Consider the following 23,690-nt stretch of genomic DNA (forward strand, 5'->3'; position numbering starts at 1 on the left):
CTGTGTCTACAAATATTTACAATATAGGTTCTACGGTAATGAAGTGATTGAGATCGAGAGGAAATAGTATACTACTGCAATTGTGACATAGAACAAACGCAGGTGGGAAGTCAAGTGTAGTACGGGCCTAAGAGAATAACGGGAAGAAGAAACAAAATTGACGTGTATCAAGCAATAAATGCAGGCGTATCGTATGAATATGGGTACAGCAAGGATGGAAAAACAAGCAGGATGAATCTATAGAGAAAGCATGGTGATATCATCGTAAAAATAAGTGTGTTCCTCGGCCTTGATAGCAGATATACGAAGGACAGGATTGTATTCAAGCATGGACTTGAGCAGGTCGTATGCTGAATCAGGAAGATCGATGGAAGACGAAGACCGTTCCAGCGATGCTCGTAAATCCACTGCTTTCCAAGCTATCAAAAAAAAAGTAATTGTCAGCTATACAGATCTCCCTTTAGGATATGTGGGATTACTTACGGGGAAAATGCTCGTTGTAATCAGGCAGTGTAGATATGCCTGGCCAGATTGTTTCATTTGGTGTGCCCAGCCTTCTGAAAATGCGAAATAGCTGATCAATTTGTGCCCCTCCTGGAAACAAAGGCTTCATTGTAATCATCTCAGCCATAATGCAGCCCACACTCCACATATCCACAGCGGTAGAGTAATGCGGACTACCGAGCAAAATTTCTGGCGCTCTGTACCATAGAGTAATGACCTAAAAACAGGGTTAGATGCCTTGGCTATGCCTTCTACTGCTGTGTGTCTTCATGCCTGATGTGTGTATGTTCTCATCGGTATGCTAAAAGCACGAGATAGCCCAAGATCAGCAATAGTCAGTTTACCACGAGAGTCAATCAGCAGATTCTGTGGCTTCAAATCTCTGTGCAATATCCGGTGCGAATGACAGTAATGCAGGCCCCGTAATAACTGATGCATAAAACTCTTGATGTGCTTTGCTGTCAATCCAGGCCGCTTCAATGTGTCCATGTATTTTCTTAGATCCACTTCATAGAAATCAAACACAAGATAGATGGTGGCATCCCGCTGGATCATGTCCACAAGCCTGGATCAGACAAGGTTAATTGAGGCTCTGGCTGGCTGCCATGTACGCACTTACTTGACAATGTTTTCATGCTTCATCTCTTTTAGAATAGCTACCTCTCGGATGGTCGTGGTGGGCACACCTTCATGAAGATTCAGTCGTATCTTTTTCAATGCAACCAGTTTATTGGAGTCCTTTTGTCGAGCCTTGAACACAATACCATAAGTGCCCTCTCCAATCTTGCTCAATTTCTGATACCCTGCTAAATCATATGGATGTGCCAAATCGTCGTACTCTTCCTCTTCTTCCTGCTTTCCATCGCCTGCTGCTAAAGCGTCTGCAGTCAACTCTTGCTCATCACTCAGTTTCGTCTCCTTGGCATTTGCAGCGTCTCCTTTCTTTTCTTTATTTTCCTTTTTAATGGCTTGAGAGGGCTCTTTCTTGCTATCACGTTCGAGTTGTGAAGGAGGAGCAGCAGTAGCCGAAGCTTCTGCTTGTGGATCAATGGTGGGAACAGTCGTCGCTTGCCTATCGGTGGATTGAAAGATGTCAGGTACTTGACCGCCTCTGATGAGCAGATTGTTGGTAGCGGAAATATTGCCTGTATCCTGAAATACGTCTGTGGTTGATAGAAAGTTGCTGTTGTGCTTTGCAGTGGAAGATGAAGTGGTGGTGGGAGTATGGCGCTCTTCATCTGAGGCGACTGTGAGCTTTGTTGTTCTATTGTGCCTTGGAAGAGGAGGTGGGACATTCTCGGACATGGTTGTCGCTATAGGGATATATATATATATATATATATATAGATGCAAAAAAAGAAAGGTGAAGCTAATGGACGTCGTCACTCGGTCAGACTCATTAACAATGAAAGCAATGCCTTTTGAAATTTGCACTCTCTTTTTTTTTTTTTTTTTTTTATATATTTCAAAATCTAGTGGCGAGGAGAAATAGGACACGGCTTAAATTTTTTTTTTAGAACCCATCCAGGTGGTGCTGAACGCGTTTAAGGGTGCGTCGTGAATGTCGTGCTAGGAATGATGATCTAATATGGCACCGATGGCAAAAGTTGCTATTACAACGATGATGCTGTTTGAGGAGGGGGGGGGGGAGGAGCATGGCAACCAGTATCTCATTATTTTCACTACAGGCAATGCATAGTCTGATATAGTGTTCTTTTATTATAGAAAAATTTTGTACAAAAAATGCCTTTTAGAGGGTAATAGTAATATTTGATATTATGACATTAGAGAGGAAAAGAGAAATAATTACTAATAAAGTTACTTGGAGCCATGAACAAGAGCAATCAGGTTGGGAACAACTGATTGATCAGCAAGAGTAGAAGTATCACCGAGAGAATCCTGCTCTCCGTTTACAATCTTGCGAAGAATACGACGCATAATCTTGCCAGAACGAGTCTTGGGATGGTCGCTGACAATGTAGATACGCTTGGGAGTGGCAAAGGGACCAATAATCTTGCGAACCAACAATGTCAATTCCTTGTCTAAACCTTCAGAAGCATCTACGTTGGGACGCACAGACACGAAAGCATGAATACATTGACCAGTCAAATCATCATGGCCACCAATCACAGCGGCTTCAGCAACAGCTTCATGGTGAACAAGGGCAGATTCAATTTCGGCAGTGGAAAGTCTGTGGCCAGACACATTGATCACATCATCGACACGACCTTGCACCCAAATGTAACCGTCTTCATCACGGTAAGCACCATCACCAGTAAAGTAGTAGCCAGGGTAAGGCTTGAGGTAGGTTTCAACAAAGCGAGAGTGGTTGTTGAAGACAGTACGGGCCATGGAAGGCCAGGGTTGACCGATGGCAAGCACACCAGTTTCATGGACTTCATCAATTACCTTACCAGTAGTGGGATCGAGAATGACGGGCTTGATACCAAAGAAGGGAAGAGTAGCAGATCCAGGCTTGGTAGCATGGGATCCAGGAAGAGGAGAGATGATGATGGAGCCGGTTTCGGTTTGCCAGTAAGTATCAACAACAGCACATTGGCCTCTACCGACCTTCTCGTTATACCAATCCCAAGCTTCAGGGTTAATGGGCTCACCAACAGAACCAATAACACGGAGAGTAGACAAGTCATGCTTTTCAACCCATTGGTCACCGAGACGACGGAGAGCACGAATGGCAGTAGGAGCAGTGTAGAATTGCGTAATCTTGTGCTTTTCAATCAATTCCCAGAATCTGCTAGGATTAGGGTAAGTGGGAGTAGATTCGAACAAGACGGTGGTACCGCCCAAGGCAAGAGGACCATAGACAATGTAAGTATGACCAGTCACCTAGTAAGAAGAATTGGTAAGTCATCTCTATTTTCCCAAAGCAGCGTTAAAGTAACTTACCCATCCAATATCAGCCATACAGGCATGAATATCACCCTCATGGTAATCAAAAATGTATTTGACAGTGGCAGCAGCACCCAAGATGTAGCCACCAGTAGTATGCAAGATTCCTTTGGGAGTGCCAGTGGAGCCAGAAGTATACAAGAGGAAGAGAGGATCTTCAGAGTTCATGGGCTCAGGAGGACAGAAGGATCTAGCCTTGGCCACCTCCTCATGCCACCAGAGATCACGGTCTTCAACCCAATCAATAGCAGAACCAGTGCGACGGAAGACAATGACATTTTCAACCTGTGTTTGGTTGGAACGAAGAGCATCATCCACAATACGCTTTGTGGCAACAGATTTGCCACCACGACGACCTTCATCAGAGGTAATAACAACGCGAGCGGAGCAATCAATGACACGATCACGGAGAGATTCAGCAGAAAAACCGGCGAATACAACAGAGTGAACAGCACCAATACGAGCACAAGCAAGCATGGCAACAATAGCCTCGGGGATCATTGGCATGTAGATGGCAACAGCATCGCCCTTGCGCACACCCAGATTCTTCAAGGTGTTGGCCATTTGACAAACTTCACGCAATAACTCACCATAGGTAATGCTACGAGCTTGATTGGGTTCATCGCCTTCATGAATGATGGCGACTTTGTTGGGATTGGCGAGAGCGTGTCTATCAACACAGTTGTAGGAGACATTGAGTTCACCTTCCAAGAACCAAGCGACATCGCCTTGTTCAAAAGAGCCGTGGCGAACAGTTTCAAAAGGCTTTGACCAGGTCAATAGTTCGCGAGCAAGCTACACGGGACAACATGTCAATATCATTACCACGTCAATCTCTTTGCAAAATCTCGACTTACGTTTCCAAAGAACTGATCTGGCTTATCAACACTTTCTGTCCACATGGCCTTGTACTTTTCCATGGAATCAACAAAGGGAACAGGGTTTTTGGAGGCATCCAAGAGACGCTTGGGCACAGGATGGCAGACAACTTGAGCTTGATCTGTAGTCATAATATATGTTGAAGAAATAGAAAAAAAGAAAAAAAGGTATATTTGGAACTTAAAGACGGAAATATAGATTTGGTGCCTTTTTATATCTTTTGGATTTTTCGTTGGGGGGAGCAAGTTGGGAGACCAACCAGCAATCTAACATCTTTATCCAGAGATCATAATAGGCAGGCGTGTATTACTCTAGGAGGCAAAATAGCATAAACCTTATTCATCATGCAACACAAAATGGCAGGAACCCCAGATTTTTTCCACTCTGCCATTTTCATTAAATGTTTCTGAGTGTAGATTAGTGGCTATTGTGCTATTATGCTGAAGTCAAGGTATATACACAGCCCTTTTCGCTCGCATGTATACGAAAAGCATACAAATAACAGATATCCATAGATGGAACGTATACGCTGTCAATGTTTCTCTTTTGATTTCGGTCAAATTGCCTAGTCAAGCGATGGACCAATTTCCTTATACTGCAAACTATCCGCGGTGGGCATTTCACTCACGGAAGGACCCTTTACACCATCTTGACACTATATCTTATTTCAACCATTTGACAGTTTCCAGGAACTGAACTACTTTTGACATATCCTGGCTTCTCTCTCTCTCTCTCTCTCCAGATGGCATAGTGTATGGCACTCGCACTCGCTTTTGTATGCTTTACTCACGGTCAGACATTGAATAACCGCCTATGTCAATGATTGGTTCCATAGGCCAATTGTATTTTTTCCCTTGCGCCTGATAATACAGAAAGAGGTGCAATCATGGATGGATGATGAGGGAGCGAGAGGCAGAGGAGATCATGTGGACTAAAATTACACACGCTGATGATTCATTTTGGGATTTGTGTAATCTACACAAACTATCAGAAAGCAAGAGGTTCTCGATCTAAGAAAGTGATGACTCCAATGTCTACTTCTTTGGGCGTACCTTGATTGCATTAATGCACCTGCTCAAGTTGAAATACTTGCAGTATATTCAGGATGTTATATATTTTGCCAGTTTTCTCCATGAATCCTTGCCTTGCGTAACATGATACGAAGGAAAGATTTCTCAAACACATGAATCATAAAGTTTTAGCCAGTGATACATCTCAATTCGGTTTTTCCCCACATCTAATATATATATATATATATATATATATCTATTTCTTGAATATTCTTTGTGGCATCAAATACATGGAACGTAAACAAGAACTCAGTGTATCTGCATGTATATGGACTGAGATATACCCTACGTTTCGAGGCCTTGATGCTCATACATCTTGCTATATTTTTGGATGATTGCTTAAAATATATAACCTTTTTTGCGGGGTAATCGCGTGGGAGTTGCATTTTCAATGATCCTTTATCTCGAGCCAATAAAACGCTTTTCCAAACAGAAGAATGAATTCTAATTGACATTGCCACATTGCTTTTATATAAAGCGCAAAGGAGAATACTTGGAAACTTGATGTCTTCCATACAAAATGCCCTGTTGACTGGATAGCAATTGTGCTAGTCGTCCTGTACGGAATGCTCTTGTTTATTCCCTTCATCTTAGCTCATATATCATGTACCTTTTTTGGATTTCTTGGACGATATAAATGTACATGTATCACGCACATTTGCTGCTGTGAACAATGCGATAAGCGGACAAATGATTGTATTACTAAACATTTGCTGGGTCACCGCAAGCGGTTTGAATATAAAGCGTGGCAAGATCTCCATAAATCAAGTTCATCATGACGACAATGCGGATAAACGATATTTCATACATTGCATATAAACATACACAGCTATTTTGCTTTTGTGAAATCACATGAAACGTATAGATAGCATTACACTGCACTGATCGGCTAAAATTATATTCATCCTTTTTCCTTCTTACCCCACACTTTAGATCATCCAAGAAGATTGGTTGCATAAATCATTCAGATCTCTGTGTTCCAATGTTAGATTAGTAGACAATAACCTTCATGTACATGGCACATGATGGTTGTTCCTATTTGTTGCTTTGGCTTGACAATGCGACAAAGATAACAATTTATTAACCCGCTTGAATGAATCATCAGCGTCATTTATTTTGTTTATCGGTAAAGAGGTGCTTTGCAGTAGTGCGACCTAAAATACTTCTTTAAATCACTATATTCGCTAAATGTGCCACCAAATACAAACTTTTGCGGTACAGAGATCGGCAATAATGATCCCTATTTACAGTTGCATTCAAATAAATCACATTTTGTTGCTCATTGGGCTCCGTATTATGCGTGTATCTTGATTGTGGTAGGCCGTAGTCGTCATCTACTCCGTTAGATCATGGTCAAATCAAGTCCATTTTTCCAGGCATTTGATAGACGAGAGCAGTATTCATATTTGTTGTATTATGATTTATTCAATCAATGGTCATATCTGTATCTATTTATTATTTATAAGTTAAGACTTGAAAGAACTAGACAAGTTCAGCTCCTCATCGAACGTCTACCACAGTAAACTGCATGATCCAATTCCTATACATCAAACATATAATGGTGTCTTTAAAACTAGAGTTCACTAAACTCTTTAGGCCAGTGCCACATAAAACTATAATTCACAAAGAAGAGAGCTAGATGCTGTGGCCATCGTCCAGATCGATGACAGCCTGTGGTTCTTTCTTATTAAGGTATATCGACCATTGAACTAACTCGAGATGTTAGCAATAAGCTTATAAGCGCATAGTGTAACGCTTATGCTCAGCAATACATTGACAAATAGTCATTTAACGTTGTTGTACATCACACACACATGTGTAATATACAAGGATGTTTACATAAACGTCTGCAATATCCACCATGCCCTTTCTTTTTCCATCATTATATACACTGTAAAATATTCAAAAAAAAAGTAGAGAAACAAATCATATCCTTTCAAAAATTCAAAGAATTGAGTACCTTACAAGGTGAATAAACCATCCGCGAAGCCGGCATTGGGGAGGGGGGTTGGAGGAGGTGCTAGGCTCATCCACCAAGAACATAACGCATCTAATTCAACATTCGGTAACACTGTCCTATGAGGCGGTTATACCGTAGCGAAGTAAAGATGCAAAACCATAGTATTCAAGCAGCAAATTCGAGTTTTCATTTCCATTATTTATAAGCTTACCAACAATATAACGCATTCAAACTTGCACATGCTACAGAACTACCCTTCTAGAAGATTTCAGCTACCAAAGATGCCATTCATTCCGTGTAAGTAAAAGCTATAAAGCAAAAATAGAACCAAGTTTGACAGCTTTTAAGCCTTCATAACTTGGCATATAATCGCTCTGAGCCGCTAGAATAACGCCAAACAATTGTACTTGAGTAGTAGTAACTTCCTGACACCTTTGCTCAACTTTTTGGGCCAAAAAAAAACATGGCCAAAAATCGACCAAAAAGCATGAGGGGTACCTCATGGTTTTCATTGAAATTCAAACGATCGCATTTTTTACCTTGAAATTGAAGGCTTTTACTATGGTATATATTAAACCAAAATGTTCGTCTTGATCCAAAGCAACCTCTGAAAATTTGTTTGTGAGGTTATCATATGCAAAATTTCGACATATTTGCCAAAAACCTCATTTCATATGTTCAAAAATTTCTCAATAAGTTTATTCATATTACCTCTTTTATTTAATACCATTAGATGCGCCTTGATAATCACTCTTAAAAACATAAGAGAGTATGTTGTAATTTTCACAATCTCTATAGTCGAATCTCGCAAAATAGTTAAAATCGAGTCGAATCTCATCAAATCTGGCCAATCTTGAGGAGAAAAAAACAGCGAAGCTGAAATATTTTTTGGCGGCTGCTGATTAAATGCCTCTCTTACCATGTATGCTATGATCTTTGCGATGTTAATAATAAGAGGGAAATTGCAAATTGAAAAGCGTTATAGATTTGAATGGCTAGCCCATGTTTGTAATTGACTAATAAAAAGTTGCGTTTGAAATCGCAACTACCTATCTTTTCGTCTATCTAGATGGGGTAAGCTTCTCTTTTTTGTTAGCAGTATAGTCTATATCACTATATGGTCAAACATATATTGAAGGTCTGCATGGAAATAATATAAACAAGGTTCTCTACGCAAAAAATATTATATGCTTTCCTTCAAAAGCTGTTTATGGCACAATCCTAGCATTATCTTTATTATTCCTATTGTGCGTTTACAACTCGTTGATAATAGAGATAGGTAAAAACAGCCATGAATAATTGGCAATCGACACGATCTACGATGCCTCCATGACCAGGAATCCAACCAGCAAAATCCTTGATATTGGCTGCTCTTTTCAAAGCACTTGCAAGAAATCCACCAAAAGGAGCAAATATTGAAGCATAGAGCGCCATAGTTACGCCGTGGTATCCTATGTTGTCGTAGATTTCCAGGTTCTATCGTTTGCAAGTGGGTTATTATACATTAAGGAAAATAGAATGTATTGAGCTTACATTGTCAGCTATCAAGCTATCGAATCTACAAAGCACTTTAGAAGTCTGTGATATGTTAATTTCCATATAATCATAATGAATTTTGCATCCTTACGATATAGCCAAATAAGACTGTAATACAAAGCGCACCAACAAATCCTTCTACTGTCTTGTTTGGACTCAAACTAATCAATTTTGTTTTTCCCCAGCGACTGCCACAATAGTAAGCAGAGCAATCATTGCATATAACCAAAAAGCAAGGAAATATGAACCAAAACAATCCGCCATTAGCTATATTCCAATGAATAAATGCAGGCTGCGTCAATGTATATAGAATAGACAGATGAACCCAAGACTGATGGGCAATTCGCTGGCCAAGAATAGAGCTAGAGCTTGCTTGATTCAAGACAAAGGCGACCCACAAAACAAACCCTAAAGTCATTCATGTCATAAATGAGATTTTTTTTCTACTTGGCAGCATTGGAAACGCATCATTCACCTACATTGAGTGTAGAGCATGAACCATTCAAAAAATTTGCTGCCGTTGAACCAAATCGCATCTGTCAAGCATAAAAGAGCTATCAAGAATAGCCCACTACTTTATGTTATTATATGTCATATGTAGCTCTGAGATGTATCACATACCAATCCGAGTAGATTTGAGTCTTTTCGCGATGTACATTGTCAATGGTCAGGCCGATTCTTCGAAGCTCCTAATTTCCAATGTTCATAAATACATGATGTCTCGTTACTTAGATCAATGCACCAAATCTTACATGAAAGGCCTTTGCTTGGATGAGTGTCATCAAAACAAATGTCGACTTGTCATTTCCAAAAAGAAGAAGGGCCAGGATCAATGAGGCTATTGTCATTCCAGCTACTAATCTCATGTTGGTAACTCAAAAGAAAGATGGGGTAAAATTGGAGGCCAAAAACTAAGGTTGCTTATATAGCTTTCATACTGATTTTTTCAAGAATACATCAGGTTTTATCGATGCTAATATACAACAGCAACTAAACTTGAATCTGGATGCTTGTGAAATGTGTTTCTGATCTGATTTATTACATCAACTCATAGTCAGGTCATTCCAAATGTCAAAGAGTCACAGAGCGTTCAAATGACGTCAAAGAAAAAAATTGAAAGCACACACCACATACACCACACAGGTGCTGAATATACGGTAGACTCGCATTCAGAGAGTAGTATCACTTGCACAAAAAAAGCAAAAAGGAGAACAAATAAAGAGCTCCTTTCTGTTTCTTTCTCTTTCCTATTTTAAACTTTTATTGTACGGACAAACACCAATCTAGCGCCCTAAGATTACAATACGTAGAACAAGAATGCCAGTAAACGACGCAAAGTATATCAAAGAAGTGTGGGCTGAGAATTTGGAGGAGGAAATGGCTCATCTTCGTGATTTGGTTGAAGAATATCCATACTTGGCCATGGTTAGACATGAACAGAGAGAGGAATCCGTGTGCGCTTGTTCGTCTTAACACCTTATTCGATAGGATACCGAGTTTCCTGGTGTAGTTGCAAGACCTATTGGCACGTTCAAAACCTCGTCAGACTATCACTATCAAACTCTGAGATGCAACGTAGACTTGTTGAAAATCATTCAATTAGGTGTTACTTTTGCTGATCAGTACGGTAATTTACCTGGCAATATCTGTACGTGGCAGTTCAATTTCAAGTTTAGTTTATCGTAAGGAGCTTTGTTGATATTGCATGCAAACCGACTCTAACAAGTCAAATATCTGCAGAGACGACATGTATGCTCAAGACTCGATTGAACTGTTGACCAAGTCAGGCATTGATTTCAAAAAACACGAGGAATATGGTATCGATGTGGAGCATTTTGGCGAGTTGTTGATCAGCTCAGGCTTTGTTTTATTGGACGATGTCAAATGGATATCCTTTCACAGTGGCTACGATTTTGGATACTTGCTGAAAGTATTAACGTGCTCAGTTATGCCTGCCGATGAAACAGAATTCTTTGAGCTTTTGCAAACCTACTTCCCATGTATATACGATATCAAATATTTAATGAAGAGTTGCAAAAATTTGAAGGGTGGTTTACAAGACATTGCAGACGATCTACAGGTGGGTATTCAGTGGAGGATTCGTGTGTTGGATCTTGCATTAAACACTGCTTATGATAGGTGGCAAGGATTGGTCCTCAACATCAAGCTGGTAGTGATAGTTTATTAACTTGTACGACCTTTTTCAAAATGAGACAAATGTTCTTTGAAGATAGAATCGATGATCAGAAATATCTGTAAGTATGCATTCAGGAGAGGAAAAGGTAGCGTACTGACGGTTGGTCGACTGGACCCTTCATAGTGGTTATCTGTATGGTTTAAAGTGTAGTCGAAATAGCACATCTGTCCAAGCACTCACAGCAGCTACAAACAACTTAACACTAGCGATATCTGATGAATCAAACAGCAACACTAATAATATCAATAATAACGCCATTAAATCTAATGGAAAATAAAGTAAACTAAAACAGAAATTTCTTTCCGGGTTATATTGCTTGATTTTCAATTACTTCGAGGATGGCTTCGTCTAAGAACGGGTTTAATGCTGAATGTGCTGTCGAACCATTTAGGACATCAGGCTGTTGTAATGGGATCATTGGCTTTCTTTTCAGTGCCCGAAGTGATTACTACACAATTGGTGCAAACTTTAAATATAACATACCCCTTTATTTCACACCCTCAGCTATATACAACAATAGGATGTGTATAATAATTGAGAGCAAAGGCTTGACCAGAAGGATCACCATCATAAACATACTGGAGGCAGATGCTGGAAGACTACATCAGATGTTCGGAGTTATAATTTCTTACAAATGGTAATGATGGTGTTCACTTTAGAGCATTATTGCAAGAGATATCGATAGGACAAAATGCAGCAGAAAGCTGTATATCAAAGCCAAGAGCATCTAGATGGCTCTCACATTCTTTACCCGAGAAAAAAGCGTGCAATCTGAGAGTTTTAGTTGGTTTTATGCGAAGTTAGCAATTATTTCAAGGACAGTGCTGCTGGTGCAACAGTGATAAAACTCTAAATGATCTAGTCGACCAAGGAGAGCAAAGCCAATTGATTGTATTCAAACAAGAGTTTATTATTTTGGTATAAATAATCGGCAAGAAGAAGCGAGGATAAGATGGAGAAGAAAGAGGTTAAGATAAATATTTATATGCAGCTTTTTTTGATATGGTGTTTGAGAATTTACAACTTAGCGCCTTCAGTGATGAAGGTAGAGCCCTTGACAATGTTACCCTTCAATTCAGAAGTAGCAGCAGAGAACAACTTTTGCTCGAAATCATTGATTTCACCAATAGGCAAGATCTTCTTAACACCTTCAGGACCCAATTCAACAGGGACAGAGAAGAAATCAAGGTCAGCACCGATCAAGCTCTTGACACCATTGGCACCTTGGGCATCAGCCTCAAGATCAACATAGGTACATTCAACGATACCAGTCTTACCAGCAACAACAGCTTCAACAATGTTGAGGGCGAAACGAGCACCAGCAAATGCCATTGACAAAGTAGCGGAACCAGCACCGTCCTTGGCCTTGACAACTTCATCACCACCAAATTGAATACGGTTGGTTACCTTTTCAATTTGTTCTTGAGACAACTTCTCAGTACCCTTGACTTGAGACAACAAAGGCAAGATGGTAACACCACTGTGGCCACCAACGACAGGAACACGAAGGGTGCTAGGGCTACCACCAATCAACTCTGAAACGAAAGTAGAGGCGCGAACGATATCGAGAGTAGTAACGCCAAAGATTCTATTATTGTTTCTTAACACTCTTATCTACAAACAAACAAATAAACAGCTTTCTTACCTGCGAGGATCGTAAACGTTGAATTGCTTGAAAACTTCAGCAACAATAGGGACAGTAGAGTTGACAGGGTTGGAGATGATACACATGAATGCCTTGGGGGCAAACTTGGCAGCAGCAACAGCGAGATCACGAACAATACCAGCATTGATCTTGAAGAGATCATCGCGAGTCATACCAGGCTTTCTGGGAACACCGGCAGGGATAACAACTGGATCAAAAACCAATCAAATGTTAACCAAATGTACTTGAAAGAGTCTTATTTATCACTCTTCTTACCAATAGCAGAATCCTTGATGGCTTCTTCAAGTTGGGCAGCACCAACATGACCAGTAACCTTGGATTGAGTGTTAATGTGGCTACCAGATTTGCGATTAGTTATTGTAACGAACAAGATTTTTTCTCCCACCCAAACTTTACCTCAAATCAGCAGCAACACCAGGAGTGTTGACGATATCGTAGAGGGACAAATGAGTGATAAGTTCAGATTGTTTCAAGAGCAAGGAGAGAGGTTGACCAATACCACCAGCGGCACCACAGACAGTTACTTTAACCATTTTAATTATATATTTTGTTGAGAGAGTTGAGAGAAAAAAAGAGAAAAAGAAGATGATACGGGAAAGTTTGGGGTTTTAAAAGTTTTAAGAGTTCCCTTTTGGGTGAGAAACTTTTGGCTTTACAGTTACAATAGAATAACCGACCACCCCGCGCATTTTCATTTCAAGGAACGAATCGGTTCACTTGCTTTGCTTGCTTCATTATCACTACAGCGACTACATTTTCACATGAGACGTAGTTTGGACTCGTTGAAGAATAATAGCTTTTGATTGAATATACCTAAACATGTGAAGATCATCTTGGTCCCTGACTTTTTTTTCGCAATTTTTCATTTCTTTGAAAAAATGTTGGATCTGGTCGAAAGGAAAAATGCAGGTACAAATGTGCGTTTGAGTTGCCATGGCAACGGGATAATTTTCATTCACAATTTTTATCACCATGGCAACCAGATCAAAAAAGCTACAAATGTAAGCATTTACATTTACCCCGCATTTTATTTCTTCCTCTAGATTGAATCCGCTTTTCGCCATGTTACGGCAACTTGGGTTCCTTTCAGTTGTATATTTGTTGACATCATTTGAATTGAACTTCCGTGGAATAGAGATTGATGAGCTTTGTGTGAAAATTGAGACATTTTGGGTTGCAGAAAGTGCAGTTGCCAGGGTTACTCAACCAAAATATTGAAAATTATTCACATTTTAATTGTTTCGTCAGCCAAATGACTGCAGCAATCACAGATAAAAGAGTGGTAGTAGCTACCTTATTTTTGCCGTACACTGTGGATTTTCATGTGAAGGAGAAGAAAAAGCGCATTGTCACATCACCAACAACCCCTGACACGCAAACTGTTATACCAAATCTATTGCAAAGTTTGGCAAAGCACCAACACAAAGAAGATGAAAAGACAAAGGACCAGCTATTCGATTTTACGCAGCCCGAGCAACTGGTTCAACCACGTAGCAAACAGCAACGCGAAGAAGAGATTCGTAAATTGACTCCATTGCTTTCTGTCATACCCACCCAGAGCAGACGACCCTCGTTAGATAGTGCACAAGTCTTTGCGGACGCACCATGGTCAGTGAAACCATGCAGCAGTGGTAATATTGGTCTCAATAATGCACTCTTCTCGATCCAAGATCAACTACACGATTTGGCTTGGGTAGGAACATTGGGAATGCCAACAGACCCATTGTCCAAAAAGACTCAAGACGAAATTCATGCAACATTTACAGGCAAATACAATGCATATCCCGTCATGTCTTCCGATAGTGTATTTGATGGACATTACAATCGATATTGTAAGCAGGTGTTATGGCCTTACTTTCATTACGTTGTGCAAGATGATCCACAAAATATGATGTCTCAAGATGGTCCCTACAAAGCTTATCAGGAACTCAATCAGCAATTTGCAGATACAATTGTCGAGAACTACAAGGAGGGCGATATTAGTAAGTATGCTTATTTCATTACATTGTATATGCAGAGTGCCCTAACATCCGACTATCTAGTTTGGATCAACGACTATCATTTGATGCTTGTGCCTGGCTTAGTGCGAGAGAAGATCCCTAATGCGACCATTGGGTTCTTTCTGCATATACCTTTTCCTAGTTCTGAATTGTTCAGATGTCTTCCACGTAATGTATCAACCTGATTATTGTCATTCACCATGACTAATATTTAATACTATTATTTTTTTTTTTAGCTCGAAGGCAGCTACTAGAAGCCATGTTGCAGTCCGATGTCATTGGTTTCCAAACATACTCCTTTGCTCGTCATTTCCTCCAGACTTGTGCGCGTATTCTTTCCGTAGATGCAACGCCCTCGGGTATCCAATTAGATACACACTATTGCTCGGTTGGCATTCACCCAATCGGCATTGACATTAACGCACTGAACAAAAAGATCTCGGATCCTTTAGTAACACAATGGGTGTCCAAGCTGAAAGAGAAATATGCGGATAAAAAGCTTATTGTAGCACGGGACAAGTTGGATTATATCAAAGGTGTTCGTCAAAAGCTGCTTGCGTTTGAGCAATTCCTGACCAGACATCCCGAATGGCGTGGTGAAGTAGTGTTGATTCAAATCGCTTTATCAACCTCTGAGCAAAATGAATTAAGAGCGCACATTTCCGATGTCGTTTCTCGAGTCAATTCGAAATTTAGTAATATTTCATACCAGCCCATTGTCTTTTTGCATCAGGATATTTCATTCTCTCAGTACTTGGCTTTATTGACTTGCGCTGATGCCTGCCTGTTGACTCCCCTGAGAGATGGCATGAACCTCACCTCTCATGAATACATTGTGTGCCAAAGAGAAACTCATAATCCGTTGATTTTGAGTGAATTCACAGGTACATATGGCAGTTTTGGTGCTTCGATCAGGGTGAACCCATGGGATTACAGAGTAAGTTTGTGTTGTTCTTTTCTTAACAGCGGCAATAACATTATGTTTGATTTTATAGCAAGTGGGCGATGCTATCCATGAAGCCCTCTCCATGAATGAAGAAGAAAAAGTCGGTCGATGGAAGGAGCTGTACAAGAGTATTGAAACAAACTCTGCTCAAAATTTTGCTAGCAACATCATTACTCGCCTTTCAAAGGTGCACAACTCCCCTGGACGACGCTTTTCTGTACAGTTGCCAAAGCTAGAGTCGAATATCTTGGCTCAAGCATGCAGTAAAAGCCAAAAGAGATTGTAAGACGTATATATTGTTTAAAAAAACACACATCGATGCTGATAAACGCTTTAGGTTCTTATTCGATTACGGTGGAACTCTGATTCCCCACGGGAAACCTCCTGGATCCGAAGATCTGAGCCGTATTCTGGATATATTAACCAAATTGACGGCCGATCCCAGAAATGCAGTATACGTTATCTCTGGTAGAACCAAGATCAACATTGAAACTGATTTGGGATGCATTCCGGGCCTAGGCCTTAGGTTGGTGCCTCGCCTTAATAGTTACTTTGAGAGATATGCTAATCGTATGCTTGATTTAGTGCTGAAAATGGATTTTATATCAAATCTCAAGGAGAAGAGTGGCAGCAAGTATACGATAATGTAGACTTTAGTTGGAAGCCCACAGTGAAAGAGGTATATTTTAATTTTTACTGATTTTTTTCATCTTAGTCACCTTAAAATACAAAATAGATCTTTCAATACTATACAGAACGTACTCCTGGAGCTTATGTCGAATCCAAGGATACATCGATTGTTTGGGTAAGCCTGATTTATATGCGATTACTTTTCTTCTGCTTAATAGCTGACAATTTGATAGCATTATCGAACATCAGAAGGCACAGATTCCCAATATGTGTAAGTATCCATTGTTTGAATTGGCCATCATGTATTCATTTGTAATCAAACATACAGCTCTTGGCAAGCAGCTGAATGTCAAAACCATATTGCAGATTCAGTCAACAAGAATTTCGCGGTTCATGCAGTAGCTGGAAATACCACTATAGAAGTGATCCCCCACGACATTAACAAGAGCTCTATTGCCAATCGAATTTTGCAGGAAACAAGCCCTGATTTTGTTTTATCTATTGGTGATGATCGCTCTGATGAAGACATGTTCAGCTTTTTAAAGAAACAAAAGAGCCTGCAAAAAGCGATTACTTGTACGGTGGGCACAAGAAGTACAGAAGCGAATTACTTTATTCCAAATGTTGATGGCGTCCTGTCTTTGCTTGATGAATTATGTGTAGCTTCTCAATAAACATACGAATTTGGTACCTGAATTTCCATGTTAGCTCCGCCGATCAGAAAATGTATGTTTCCTAGTTTTGATATGCGGTATGATATCGTTGTATTCAGCGGTTTATATTGGCATATTGAAGGCATTTTGTTTGTTTTTTTCAAGCAGAATAGACAATAAATGCATTGATCATCCGTCATCTATGCATTGAAGTGCAATTGAATTCAATTTTAACTTGGCAGACCGAAACTAAACCCATTGTGTCGTTTGTGATCTCAACATACGATTGAAAACTATTTCGACAGTTATCCTTGTTGCTATCCGATTGTAAGCAACACGATTTTCTGACTTTTTCCAAGTTCTCGACTGTTCCATAGCTTAATATTCGGGATTTACATCAAGATTCAAGCTAGTAACGACATTTTATAAGCCGAGTCCAAGCCAAGTATCCAGCTGGTCGACATTATGCGCTTTAATTACATATTTCAACGCAATTTTGTCTCGAAAAAGTTAGATTCTGCAACTAGGAAACATGTCTGGAGTTAGTAGCCAATGTCTTGGCATACTCGAAAAGACATGTCCGCTTTGCCTGGCATTTCTGGCTATGGAAAGGGGCTAACGTAGACGAGGGAAGAGGTTGTTTAATCGCTGTGAAACAGCTTAATTGATGATGATGCATGATGGCAAATCCAAATGAGTTAATAAACATTCAACTACGAAAGAGAGAGAGAGAGAGAGAACAAATTATGTCACTCCTCATGTACATGAGTGGATATCGTCATTATCTGAAAGTAGACATTTACACACATCAGTTCCGTATATTGAAATGATGCACCTGCGATCAACATTTTGACGATCTATTTAATAGGCGATTTGCGTTGAGTGGGTCTGAGGGAGACAGGTAGCTGTCGTACAGAGATGCTCCACGTTTTTTGTTGTATAGCAGGTTGAATCAGGTTTTTAGCATGACGACAAATTTCAAGGAGAGTTAGATAAGGGGGGAAGCGGGTAAGTGCAATATCTGGGATCCAATGCTCAAGCAAATCAGTAGTAATGAAATGAAGATCCCAATTCAACATTACAAACATCGAGGCCCGGGAAGAGGGATTGAATCATACTGACATCTTATATTTACAATCATATGTATCATATATATCATGTATACAAATGGTACACAACATGTCAAGTATCCTATAAGACCATAAATGATACAAGTGTTGTGGATATAAAAACTGGTGTTGCCCACGTTTTGAATGAAATGTCGGAGATGGTGTAACCTCCAAGTAAATTGTTGTTTCGTTCAATATTTCAGTCAATTAGATTGGATGAATTGAGTGAATTGCTTCAGTTTTCTGCAAATGTCTCGGTGATATATCTTGTGTAGAAAGTGCTGATCAACATGAAGAAAAGATTGCGTTGATTTTCTGTTTGATATTCACAAAATACATGAGTTGAAGAAGAATGTGCTTTCATTATTTAGGTGGCGACTCGAACAGGTCTAAACGAGATCCAGCATCACACAGTTTCTGTCACGCGTTGATTGCCTCAATTCAGAAAGGCTATTCACTTATTATATCAACTCCTGTTGATTCATCCTCCTCTTCTTCTTCTTCCTCTTTTTCTTCACTTTCTTCACTCACTTTTACTCTTCATCAACCATTTCCAGTTCGACATTTCAGTATGGTTGCTGAATTTCTACAAAATCAACAGCAGCAGCATCAACAGCAGCAGCATCAACAGCAGCAGCAACAACAATCAGATATGATGAAAAATGACACCATCGCAAGAGAGCAACAGCGATCAGTTCCTATTAAAATGATTGGCAATTATACCCTACAACAGAGCATCGGTAAAGGAAGCATGGGCAAAGTGAAACTGGCTACACATAACGTTACTGGAGAAAAGGTGAGATATTCAAGCAGAGAGATACAAAATCAATTAAATATTAATATCTAAAAATAACCCTTTTTAGATTGCTATAAAAATTGTTCCCAGAGCCAATTTACAAATATTAAATGCACCAAATCACCATACCAATGGCAAATCTATTCAGCAAATAGCCAAAGAGAAAGCGAGAGAAGAGAATCGAGAGGTCCGAACGATCAGAGAAGCGCATATCATGATGTTGTTGAAGCATCCAAACATTGTTGGCATGAAAGATCTAGTCTTGCAAGGTCCATACTTTTACATCTTGATGGATTATGTGAATGGCGGTCAATTACTGCATTACATTGTGAAAAGACAGAGACTCTCTGATAGAAGAACTAGACAATTCTCGAGACAAATTGTCAGCGCATTGGACTACTTGCATAGAAACTCAATTGTACACCGAGATTTGAAGATTGAAAATATCATGATCGACAAGTCTGGGCGACACATCAAAATCATTGATTTTGGTCTATCAAATCTCTTTTGTCCTGAGCGTCAACTGACGACTTACTGTGGCTCTCTCTATTTTGCTGCTCCAGAATTACTAAAAGCAAATCCTTACAGCGGCCCTGAGGTGGATGTCTGGAGTCTTGGTGTTGTCATCTATGTCATGGCGACCGGTTCAGTTCCTTTTGATGATAAATCTATGCCTGGCCTGCACGATAAAATCAAAAGAGGACAAGTGACCTATCCTGCTCATCTTGGCGATGAGTGCAAGAACTTGCTATCTCGCATATTTGTCACTGACCCATCACAACGTATCATCATGACGGATATTATTCACCATCCCTGGATGAACAAAGATGCTGCTCCTATCAACAACTACATGCCCCCATCAAGAAAGCCTTTGAAACTGCCATTGAACCCCAAAGTGATTGAAAGAATGTCGCAAGGCTTCAATCTCGGCTCACCAGACGAAATTGAACGTAGACTTACGTTGATTATCCAATCTCCAGTTTACCACGACGCAGTGAAACACATCGCAGACTGCCACGCAAGAAAAACACTCACCCCACCCCTCAATTACGGCGAAATCAACTTTGGAATAGTATACGATGACCCACAATCTGTGCCTGCAGCATATCATCCGTTCCTGTCTCTGTATTATTTGGCATCAGAGAAGTTGGCTGCTACTGAATATGAAGCTCATCATCATCGTGTGCCCATTCGCTCCAGTCTGTCAAGAAAGGCCTCTGTGGAATCCATGGGCGGTTATTCCTCTGCTCGTAGTAGTCAAGCCTCTTTGGTTGGTGCTGATGAGCACACCTCTTCAAACAGTCCCAGATTGCTCACTGAAGTTCCCCTCAGCCATACTCCTGTGATCCCTCCCCAGACTGCTGGCATCAAGCTACCAGGCAATGGAAGTATGTCAGGATTTGTCTCTCAGCCTGCTGCTATCGGCTCCACCAACTACCTTAGTCGCATTCAACGTTGGCTTCGCTCTTCATTATCCACTCATCACCTTGTAGATGATTCAAAGAATAGTGCCAATCACATCTCGGCACCGCCCTCACCACCCCAAAGAGTGGAAGATGTCAAGCATGCCGATGTGGATCCTATCATGTACAGCTCATCCTCATCAGCCAACACGAGTAGATTGCCCACACCATCTCATTCCACTGATGACAAGGGCAACACAGGCTCGCACTCGCCTAATGAAAGCTTCCATAGCACATCCAATGTTGAGGCTTTGTCGACTGCAGATAAACAGCAGCAGCAATCCACATTACCAGCTGCTCCAAATGGAAGTAAATCACTATTTCGTAAATTATCGCATGCTGTGTTCCGCAAGAACTCTTCAAAGAGCTTAAACAAGAAGACGAGCAATCTTAGTGCCACAAACACGGTGAGCGATCAGAACACCAGCGAAGAAGAAGTAGCTTCAGTCGCTATCATTGAGCCAACACCCTCTGTCAAACCAGCAATGGATGATCAAGTTCCACCACCTGTCCCACCCAAGGATTTCAAGTATACGTACATGGCACTTCCTCGTGATGCTCCTGGTGCAGTTAAATCTAATAGAAACTCGCAGCAATTGCCACCTGGCATGTCAATTGCCACTGTAACTTCTCGTCAAACGGCTCACACCATTGATATCAGCGCTATCAACATCAATAGTCAAAACACGCACACTAATGGCACTGGTGCCATTACCCCAACTACCTCTAATTTCACTACAACAACACCTACTAATTTACATACCAATCCTAATACATCCCATATACCAACGCCCATTGCATCCAAAATGGCCAAATACGATGACGTTCCACGGGTACAAGCCCAACAAAACGACAGCGGCTATTTATCTCAACCTACACCCAACATCTCAAGATCTGCTTCCATGGCTACGCATCATCGTCGCAGAGGCTCTGTTTCCAAACTCACTGGAAAAATCGGATCGTGGCTCAACCGATCCTCCTCATTCAATCAACATGGCGGGAACAGCAGTCGGTTAAATAGACATGATGCTTAGATAATTTCATATATAGAATAGAATACCAGCCTTTTTTACAAGTGTACATAACACATTTATCTTTATAAAAGCAACCATTTGTACCATTATTTGTGTTTCGCAATTTGCAATAATTTATTGTTGTATCAGGGGCCTCAACAAGTCTAGAATTCTACTGTTGTCTTGTGCTACATTATGCATTTCATGAACACAGCCATCTACTATACTCAAAGCGTGGGGCACAAGCACAGTTGATAATCGATTTCATCTTTTAAAAATAGATTCAGATATTTTGATATGCAAAACTTTCCATTTACAGAAATCCCACTTTCTTTTCTAGATTGAGTTTTTAAAGTTACAGAGTATTACAAAAAAGATGTTAAGATATGTTTACATACCGAATACGGATTGCCTCTTCAATTTGTTGTTTATCAAACTATGGCGCCCCTTGCCAAGGCGGATTTGGTACCTCGGTACAGTCCACTATAGATAGAAATGAGAATTGTCTCGCTCAGGCAGAACGATTGTAAGTGTCGTGAGCGCATATGTTTGTATGAACCACATACTATTTTTTTTTTTTTTTTTTTTTTTTGGATAGGTAGCTTTAATCAACCACAGACTTATTTTGCGAGTAGAGGCTATTGTATATGGAGTAACTTACGGGAATAAAAGCTTATAGAGGTGAGGTTTAGTGCGACGTTGTGTTGTATTTCCAGAGATCAAATCAAAGACGGTCCTGAAAGGATATGGGGATGATACCTCTGGCCTTCTTACTACGAACTTGTTCCTCCAAGGGAGTTTCATCGTTATGAGAGAGCTCAGGTTGAACTAGATCTATGATGTACGCCATAATAAGGCCCTCCGTCAATCCAAAGACATCCAATATACCAACTTGATTTGCCAAAGATCTTGCCGTGAGATTAGATGCGTCCCAAATACCTTCACTTGTCATGTAAGTACTGACATAAGCCATAGCTTTTTGGCAAGCTTCAGGAGGCGTATTGATTAGAGTCAAAGTGACATCAGCAATCAACAGATGAACAGAAGAGTTGCCATCATAGATGTAGACTTCCTCGTACTCTGCAACATCCCAGCGCGACGATCTTGTAAATGAGATGAACAAAGCAGGAAGACCATTTGCTTTAGAGTTGATGACCCAATAGCTAGTATGTACAGTGAATGAATGACGCTGATAGTAGCCTCCACTTCTTCTTCTGCTTGGTGCACTGGTCTGTTGGGCTATCGACCTAACGTAACCTCTGAAATCATCTTTGTGGGACTTTGATATGTAAAATTTCGACATTTTGGCCAGAAACCTCTTTTCATATTTTTACCAAATTGCTCAACAAGTTTAACCAAAACAGCTATTTTACTTGGCATCATTGGAAGCGCCTTGAAAAGTATTTTAAGAATGTATTAGGAAGCGTAGGGTGATCATCACAGTTTATATAGTCGAACTTAATAAAATAGATTAAAGAAGTCGAAAAAAGACGATATCTGTCCAATCTTGAGTAGAAAAGACAAACTGAGTTTCAATTAATTTTAGCGGGTGGTGCTGCTGTTGGCTGGCCCAAATGCCTTCCTGATGATGGCAATAATAATTGCGCTACTGATCAAATAGGAGGCATGGAATTGAAAGGGTAATTGCTTAATCCAACTACGTTTTTTTTGGGGAGTTTTCGTTATAAACGTGCCTTTTTCAATGACAATATCTGAAAAAAGTCGCTGTAGATCTTACACAAGTCCTGTATTTACGCATAGCCAGCAACACCAGCGAATGGTATGACAATTCTACTACCAAAAAATGTGGTGCAAACGTAGAATGTAGTATGCAAATGCTGCATAAAGCTTGAACTCTCTTTCACATTGCTTCAATAATAGCTTCCATTGATACCAGTGTATAAGCAAAGGAAAGAGGATACTGGGAGAAATACCTCTTCCTTTTTGATTCTGATATAACCTTTCTTTTATTGTTGATAGATTGTTTAAAATCGACTTAAATAACAGGTTTTTATAGCCTCTGATTTGAAATGCCTTCGAAAAGAACTCGCAGAAAGGTGCCGCCATTGATCGTAGCAAAATTGATCGGCTAGTACTTAATAAATACCTGTTTTTGATAACAAAATATGGATGTTGTTCATGGTCAAGTGGGGAAGTATTGACTCTGCCACCAGCCAAAATCGGCTGAATCCCCGCTCTATATTCTGTTTCGATTCGCTCAATTTTGATCAATTTGCAACTTGGTTAAACTATTTTGCAAGATTCGACTATAGAAAGTGTGATAATTGCAACATACCTCCTTATGCTTATTAATAGTACTTTTCAAGGTGCATATGATGGTATAGGTTATAAAAAATG

The 23,690-nt window shown here is 40.2% G+C and overlaps 8 protein-coding genes across 8 annotated transcripts; 3 read left to right on the forward strand and 5 right to left on the reverse strand.

The window, feature by feature from the left end:
• Positions 1 to 237: 237 nt before the first annotated feature.
• Positions 238 to 1,809, reverse strand: ATC70_006926 (uncharacterized protein; the record flags this gene model as incomplete). The annotated part of the gene is made up of 4 exons (XM_064826192.1): positions 238 to 419; positions 484 to 721; positions 778 to 1,069; positions 1,124 to 1,809. The coding sequence occupies 4 exons, from the start codon at positions 1,807 to 1,809 to the stop codon at positions 238 to 240; spliced, it is 1,398 nt and encodes a 465-aa protein (XP_064676290.1).
• Positions 1,810 to 2,322: 513 nt separating this feature from the next.
• ATC70_006927 (uncharacterized protein) lies at positions 2,323 to 4,424 on the reverse strand (the record flags this gene model as incomplete). Its single annotated transcript, XM_064826193.1, has 3 exons — positions 2,323 to 3,351; positions 3,412 to 4,209; positions 4,272 to 4,424. The coding sequence occupies 3 exons, from the start codon at positions 4,422 to 4,424 to the stop codon at positions 2,323 to 2,325; spliced, it is 1,980 nt and encodes a 659-aa protein (XP_064676291.1).
• Positions 4,425 to 8,565: 4,141 nt separating this feature from the next.
• Positions 8,566 to 9,641, reverse strand: ATC70_006928 (uncharacterized protein; the record flags this gene model as incomplete). The annotated part of the gene is made up of 6 exons (XM_064826194.1): positions 8,566 to 8,799; positions 8,857 to 8,901; positions 8,951 to 9,267; positions 9,339 to 9,430; positions 9,481 to 9,548; positions 9,612 to 9,641. 6 exons carry the CDS (start codon positions 9,639 to 9,641, stop codon positions 8,566 to 8,568), a joined length of 786 nt encoding a protein of 261 aa, XP_064676292.1.
• Positions 9,642 to 10,176: 535 nt separating this feature from the next.
• On the forward strand, positions 10,177 to 11,333 carry VPS70_2 (Vacuolar protein sorting-associated protein 70; the record flags this gene model as incomplete). Its single annotated transcript, XM_064826195.1, has 5 exons — positions 10,177 to 10,284; positions 10,348 to 10,541; positions 10,600 to 10,939; positions 10,999 to 11,114; positions 11,180 to 11,333. 5 exons carry the CDS (start codon positions 10,177 to 10,179, stop codon positions 11,331 to 11,333), a joined length of 912 nt encoding a protein of 303 aa, XP_064676293.1.
• A 740-nt stretch (positions 11,334 to 12,073) lies between these two features.
• ATC70_006930 (GTP-binding protein YchF) lies at positions 12,074 to 13,255 on the reverse strand (the record flags this gene model as incomplete). Its single annotated transcript, XM_064826196.1, has 4 exons — positions 12,074 to 12,644; positions 12,702 to 12,909; positions 12,978 to 13,057; positions 13,119 to 13,255. 4 exons carry the CDS (start codon positions 13,253 to 13,255, stop codon positions 12,074 to 12,076), a joined length of 996 nt encoding a protein of 331 aa, XP_064676294.1.
• A 719-nt stretch (positions 13,256 to 13,974) lies between these two features.
• ATC70_006931 (uncharacterized protein) lies at positions 13,975 to 16,972 on the forward strand (the record flags this gene model as incomplete). Its single annotated transcript, XM_064826197.1, has 9 exons — positions 13,975 to 14,704; positions 14,765 to 14,890; positions 14,959 to 15,659; positions 15,718 to 15,950; positions 16,006 to 16,194; positions 16,254 to 16,347; positions 16,405 to 16,473; positions 16,532 to 16,569; positions 16,627 to 16,972. 9 exons carry the CDS (start codon positions 13,975 to 13,977, stop codon positions 16,970 to 16,972), a joined length of 2,526 nt encoding a protein of 841 aa, XP_064676295.1.
• Positions 16,973 to 18,631: 1,659 nt separating this feature from the next.
• On the forward strand, positions 18,632 to 21,353 carry ATC70_006932 (Protein kinase domain-containing protein; the record flags this gene model as incomplete). Its single annotated transcript, XM_064826198.1, has 2 exons — positions 18,632 to 18,856; positions 18,924 to 21,353. 2 exons carry the CDS (start codon positions 18,632 to 18,634, stop codon positions 21,351 to 21,353), a joined length of 2,655 nt encoding a protein of 884 aa, XP_064676296.1.
• Positions 21,354 to 22,056: 703 nt separating this feature from the next.
• RPS19A_1 (Protein component of the small (40S) ribosomal subunit) lies at positions 22,057 to 22,635 on the reverse strand (the record flags this gene model as incomplete). The annotated part of the gene is made up of 1 exon (XM_064826199.1): positions 22,057 to 22,635. The coding sequence occupies one exon, from the start codon at positions 22,633 to 22,635 to the stop codon at positions 22,057 to 22,059; it is 579 nt and encodes a 192-aa protein (XP_064676297.1).
• Between the last annotated feature and the right edge of the window lie 1,055 nt (positions 22,636 to 23,690).

Source organism: Mucor velutinosus (genome assembly GCF_035048745.1).
Source record: "Mucor velutinosus strain NIH1002 chromosome Unknown tig00001549, whole genome shotgun sequence".
Taxonomy (NCBI): domain Eukaryota; kingdom Fungi; phylum Mucoromycota; class Mucoromycetes; order Mucorales; family Mucoraceae; genus Mucor; species Mucor velutinosus.